At 37.6% G+C, this 6,884-nt stretch overlaps 1 protein-coding gene across 1 annotated transcript in view; it reads left to right on the forward strand.

The window, feature by feature from the left end:
• LOC107744106 (tetraspanin-12-like) overlaps positions 1–6,884 on the forward strand; it is a 15,695-nt gene that overhangs the window by 6,898 nt on the left and 1,913 nt on the right. Inside the window, exons 5-7 of the mRNA XM_016557602.1 lie at positions 1,817–1,882; positions 3,717–3,824; positions 4,208–4,351. Coding sequence (XP_016413088.1) covers positions 1,817–1,882; positions 3,717–3,824; positions 4,208–4,351 — 318 coding nt within the window. The remainder of the gene's footprint in view (positions 1–1,816; positions 1,883–3,716; positions 3,825–4,207; positions 4,352–6,884) is intronic.

Consider the following 6,884-nt stretch of genomic DNA (forward strand, 5'->3'; position numbering starts at 1 on the left):
GTGGGAGGGTGGGGTTCCCGTCTGCCGACCCAGACTGAGGGCCTGTTTTGTGGGACTCCTTGACCCATCTCTCTCCCTCCTTCTCCTCCTCCTCTCTCTGGGTCTCCATTCATCTCCTCAGGAGCCTTTCTCCTCTCCTCTCTGCCCCAGCGGGCTTGTGTTACCCAGAGGCTCGGCGACAAACAATATTATCTGGCTGAGATACAATAGGTAAACCAATCCAGGAGGAGAGCGGGAAGACATGAAGAGAGAGGCGCTTGGGTTACGTGGTCGCTCTATTCACCAGCCGCGCTCTCACCGAGTGCTGCGACCTGGCCAAACACACACACACATTAACTCAAACACTCTCACACACTCTTTATCCTGTCACGACTTAATAATTGGCTCTAAATGCATCTCACTCTTGTTCTGTTTGCATGACTAAGTGATAAAGGGGGTGTAAATTGTTCCGGTGAAAAGGAAATCCATCCATTTCGACGTGTCCTGTTTTCTGTAACATTACTAGCCAAAAACATGTGTGAGTGTGAAAGAGAAAGAGTAAAACTCTCAACAAATCAATAAACCGAGAGGTCACAGAGAGAATGTAACCTCTCTTACCCCGAGAAAAATATGTGCGTGTTTGCAGATGAGCCAGCTTGTTGGGAACTTCCAGGGGTTACAAGTTCACATTGGACATATTTGAACAGCAGATATTAGCAGGGAAGAGTGTAAAGAGAAAAGGTTGTCATTTTTTGTGGCAGGCGTCTGACAGACCAAATGGACTGAAATGCTAACACAGCAGTAGAACAGCCACAAATATTTAGAGTCTCCCAAATAAACAAGCTGTCAGACCTGGGTCTGCTCTGAATGCGGCTCCTAACACTGCCATTCATCTTGATAATCTCTCTCAAAGCGTGTTCAACAGAGGGGAACTATGTACATGTTAAAGAGATTTTGAGAAAGACAGAGTGTGTTTGTCTTCAGGAAGGGAGGAGATGAGATGAATGTGTTAGTTCACAGGGCCCTAAAGACAAAATCTGTGCATCTGTGAATGCAAAAAAAACAACAACATCTTTTTGGAATTTTCATTCTCTTTTGTTCCATTCTTTCTGTGCATCCATACGGAATACTATATTTTTAAAATAGTATGGGGAAAATTAAGCAAAAAATAAACAATGCAGATAGTATGCTACATTTTTGTCATTATGTTTGGCAAAATTGTAATGTTTTAAAACATGAATAAACTCTAAATAGTTGGTTTTAAATAAAAATATAGAATATTTTAAAATATTACAAATATATATTTATATTAAATATAAATTTTTCTAATCTAATATATATTTGAAATGCATATTTTATATTAATACATAAATACGAAAATGTATGTGTATATATATATATATATATGCCTATATACAGTTAATTAATAAAAAAAAAATTAAGAAAATAAATAGGATCAGTTTCATCTTGACTTGAAAAATTATGTAATTGTGATCATTTAATACATGGAAGGTCATGTTAGTGGATTGTATAATATAATGAGATGAGTATGTTATATTTGCATATTTTGCACAGTATATCTACTGCATACTGCAAAATATTGTATGCCTAGTATGCTATTCTGAACACAGCCTGTCACAATTACACAAAACTCCCGAGAGACAAACTGAGAGAAACCAGACCTCAGATCCCAGCATACATGAACGCGCACACACACACACACACACACACACACACACACACACCTTTCTCTATGTCTGATCATCAACACCTTTCCTTCTGCCCTATTGTTCAGAACATATTTTTAACCAAACTGTTTTTATTTGTGTGTTTGCAGTATTTTGGCAGTCTGATGGTGATATTCTGTGTGGAGCTGGCCAGCGGAGTGTGGACGTATGACGAGGTGCGTGCTGCTATGAATAAACAGGAATGCCTACACTCTCCTCTCTCTCACGTTAACAACATGGCCACCACACGGCCATTCCCAGGAGCAACGGAATGAGGATCCGATTTCTAAACCGCCTGCTTATGATCTACTCTTAACTATTATGACTTCAAAAGCCCGGCTCTAGCACATTTCCTTTTTGGGGAGTTAATAAGCAGAGCATTTATGTTTAATTATGTGCGGATGGAGGGTGGAGTCACCTATGTTAATGCTTTAATTGGCTCTTGAAGCAAGATTAGCATCTGGCTTGCTTTACAGAAACCTGTCCCTGATCTGTGCATACTAAAAGATTTGATCAGCAAAGGGGAAAAGGGATTGCAGGTAGCATCTGCTTCTGTTAGCCCAGGGATACGAGAGATAAGACGCACCTCCAGGGGAAGATATCACACACACCTAGCTTTAATCTAGCTTCTCTCACTCATACACATACACAGCTTCTGCTTGAAGACACGCTCTTATCACCAACCTAAAAACCTTTGTTGGGTGTGATGGTCCTATTGTGCTGTTGTGGCCTAATGTGACCCCTGTGTGTGGGTGAGCGGGTGGGCAATGAGCTTGTTTACTCCGCTGCACCTGGTCTGATTACATGTTAGCTGTTGTATCAACAGTGCATCCACTCCAACTTTCCTTGGCTTAAAGTCAACATGAAATGGCATTCTCTCATCTTATTTCCGAAATGTGAAGTTTTTAGGAGTGAAACTGAATTTTATTGAGGAAAAAATGAAGGACAAGACTTAATTATTAATCAGAATTTAATTCGACTGTGAAAAGTGGCCATCCCAAGGGCAAATGTCTAAAAATCTACATCTTCCCCCCACTTGCAGAGCATAGCTCAGGGGTTTTCAAACAATAAAAAATATTGTAAAAAAAAAAAAAGAGTCACAAATTAAATAAGTAAATAATAAAACTAATACAAAGAGTTTATGGTTAAAATACTTTATAATTTATATAAAAAAATAAAAATAACTCTAATCTTAATAGAAAGTAAATATTTTACAGATAATATCATATATATAATCCAGAAATATCTATCTATATCTATATATATATATATATATATAATTTCTAATATTTTATCAATTTAAATGTATACTATTTTTATTTCTTTACAGTATAGGTTACAGTATGGGTCTTTATATATGAAAATAGGAATTCACCATATTTGAGAGTCTATGAAAAACTGGCCTACATTACATCAGCCCAAAAGTAAAGTCATTTCCGAGGTTTAGCAAGTTATTATATTATAACGAAAGATTACAAATACATTAAAAAAAAACTTTTTTTAAATTTATTTTTGAATAACATGCAGTCATGAATTACTAATTACTATATATTAGTTGATTGTAATTACATGTTGACTTTAAACTGATGAGCTTTAGCAAGTTTTGCTGGCAAAAACAGAGATGACACATCTAGCCCTGGGCATCGTGGGTACATATCATATGCCAATCACGGTAGTTTCCGAGGTGTGAAAACAGAAGTGTCTCATGTGGACTGGATTGTAAAATGCCAACAAGTATATAAACAACACTTACACACACTTGTGAATAGGGCATTTCATAACTAGCCAATAAATTGGTCATAAGAGAGCCTAAAATTGGAAGCGTGGGCTTATAGATGGTCCTTTAAACTGCCTGGAAATCACATTGTTTTTGTTATTTAGAAAACGTAATTGCTGAAAGTGTAGGAAATTGATTTTATGTCATTATGAAATCACAAGGGGCTTTTAAAATTGTGAAATGATTTCTTCATAAATATTTATCCATAACTCCTCCTCTCTTTCTCTCTTAAGCCTATGGTACAGAGGTCTGATATGATAAGTCTAAAGTCTCGTATGCCTCATTTCGGCCTGCAGCGCTACAAGTGGCTCACACATGCCTGGAACTCTTTACAAACAGAGGTGAGATGTCAAAATCATCACCAGGATAACAGCTCATCTAACACCTAACCAGCCGCTATGAGACAAGTTGATGGTGTTAAGTAATTCTACTGTTGTCACTGAAAGAGAAAATGCTAAGTCAAGCCATTCTGTCAATGTGAAACATTTGATCTTGAAATCTTGAAAGACACATCTTTTTCTTCGCTGCAGAACAAAAAGAGCTTCTCTAGCTTTCTTCCCAGTTTAGTTGTCTAATAAACCTGCCTTTGTATATTATGAGTATCATTGGTTCTTTGACAAATTTATTTTGTTCCTCTCTTTACACAGGCCAATCGCAATTCAGTATGCAAATATTACGAAAACATCATCACTGTCAATTACTAATTTTCATACCTGCCTTACAGTTAAAGTGTTGTGGAGTGATCTACTTCACTGACTGGCTGGAAATGACAGAGATGGAGTGGCCACCTGACTCCTGCTGCTTCAATCAGTATCCAGGATGTGCCCGCCACGCCCACTACCATGACCTCAGTGACCTTTACCAGGAGGTTAGCTTATTTTGATGTTGTAACCCCCAAAAAGTTTACATTATTATTCTAGGCCGGATGAAGATGATTTTGCTGTTTTATATTTTGATTTTGGCTATTTCAATAATTAAAGGGTTAGTTCAACCAAAAATGAAAATTGGCTTGTGTTTTACTCACCCTCGAAGCATCCTAGGTGTATATGACTTTCTTCTTTCAGACGAATCCAGTCGGAGTTATATTAAAAATTGTCCTGGCTATTCCAAGCTCTATCATTGCAGTCAGCGGGTGTTGCAGTTGAACAGTCCACAAGTCGTCAAATAAAGCGCGCGCAATCATAATAAAACTTGCCTCACACGGCTTGCCTCACACGGCCTTCTGTAGTGAATCCATGCGTTTTTTGTAAGAAAAATATCCATATTTCAAACGTAATAAACACTTTTCTCTCACTTCCGTTATTTTTCATACGCGGAAGGCGTTCCGGCGGAAGGCGTATGACGTATGTGCAGCGCGCGCACCTCTGAGATATGCTAGTCTCACGAGTTTGTTTATAGGAGCAAAGGAAGCAAAGTTTCCTTACTTTAGCAAAGGAAAACCAGTCTCCTCTTGGCTTATATCGAAATCCTCCGACATTTTTCTTTGCAAATCTTCGGTTTGTACTTTTAATTCGTGACTGGCATTTTGTTTTGTTGTCTCTCCGCATTCGTCACTAATCACGCAACTCCGACGTGCTACGACATCCGCCAGAACGGCTTCAGCGAATGACAGTTGGCGGAAGTGATATAAAAGTGTTTATATTTTTGGGTGAACTAACCCTTTAAGGCTACAAAACCTCTCATTAGGTAATTTTACCTATTTAATTGATATATCCCAGCTGATTTGATCAGATGTTTATACTTGTGGCAACATGGAAGTGCGCAAGATGGTCCAATTTCTGCATGTTAAGTCATAAATGTACTCACATGAGATGTCTTCTTACATGTTGTCCAATGGCGTCTCATGGCAAGTCATTCTGCAACAGCCCAAAATGTTTGTCTGCATATGTATATACACAAACAATTAACTTGCAAAATGAATTATGGTGGACCATTGGTCAGTGATAGACTTATATTCAACGATATGGAAATCAAAAGAAATCAACATTCACTTCTTAAGCCACTTTTTGTAATGTCTATTCATTGATTTACTCAGCGGTCACAAAAAAAATGTCATCTTCATTTGGGGGCTTTTCTCAGCAAATACTGATATGTGTGGAATATCATGTAATTAATTTGATTAAAATTTGAATTGATTGACAGCCCTAATTAAAACGTGACTTTGCAGTTGAAAAATGAGGCCAGACAGTGGAGAGATTCACTCACCTGCTGAGCGTGTGTTTAATAAAGCTATACTGCCAGTGAGTGTTATGAGCGACTCCAGCAGTGCCATTAATGTCAGTCACGCAGCTCAGAGATGCACCTGTGTCTTGAGTACCAAAACACACTGTCTAGGACAAACGCAACACAGTGTCTCATCCAACCCCCTGCTCTTCAAATGCTCTGTCTGTGACTCGTCTGCTACACTAAAAATTTGAAGTTTGAAGTTTTATAGGCTAAGTTTTTTAGATAGATAGATAGATAGATGGATAGATGGATGACACAATATAAACACACATCTGCTCCCTTTGCTCAGGCTTCCATTGTCCTTAGAAAAAGAGGCACATTTTTATCTGTATAGAGTAAACATTATAAACACAGTGTATTTGTGATAAAGCAGCCAGCAGAGCTCAGCCTTTCAGACAGATTCCACAGCAGAAGAGTGAAAGCAGAGCTTTGTTGAATAAGACGGGAACATTGATCACTAGGGGGAGAGTTAGGAGTGAAGGACTGAGGGTGTGGAGACTGATCCTCACCCACTTCCTGTCTCTATGTCTTTGTCTCTCTTTCTAAGTGGATGACAGGGGAATTGCTCCACAGTATAAATCCCTCACCAACAGGAAATAGTTTACCTGCCCTTCCACAATTCAGCATAGGAAATACCCAAAACACACAGGCACGCACACGAGCGGATGACCGTGTCGTATTGCTTGCATATTAGCGTGGCAGCTGTTGCGCTGGCAGAATTGTAGGGGAGAGTTACATGAAGTGTGCATTTTTCCTGTTAAAATACTTTCTCATATACCAGTTTAATGTGAAAAGACAACTATTGTGAGATATTAGAAAGTTGAATAACTCAAGAAAAATAGCTTTTTTGCATCTGGCTAATCTTGATTAATCTAAATTATTCCCGACTGAAACCAAGAAAATGAGAATATCTATCTATCTATCTAGCTATCTATCTAATGAAGCGCCAAACAGGAAATAATTATATAAAATCTGAAAAAAAAATTGGAATACATAAATGTACATTGTGAGAAAATATATTCAGATTTGCATTTATATATTCAGGATTTTTATATTTTTATTATTATTTTAATATTAAATATATAGTCTGATTTACAATTATATTTTCAGAATTGTAGCGAATCAGCTCATGGGGAAATATGAATAATTAATCATAACTAGTTATAATTAATTAT

Source organism: Sinocyclocheilus rhinocerous, unplaced genomic scaffold (genome assembly GCF_001515625.1).
Source record: "Sinocyclocheilus rhinocerous isolate Xijiao unplaced genomic scaffold, SAMN03320098_v1.1 scaffold551, whole genome shotgun sequence".
In the NCBI taxonomy this organism is placed as follows: Eukaryota; Metazoa; Chordata; class Actinopteri; order Cypriniformes; family Cyprinidae; genus Sinocyclocheilus; species Sinocyclocheilus rhinocerous.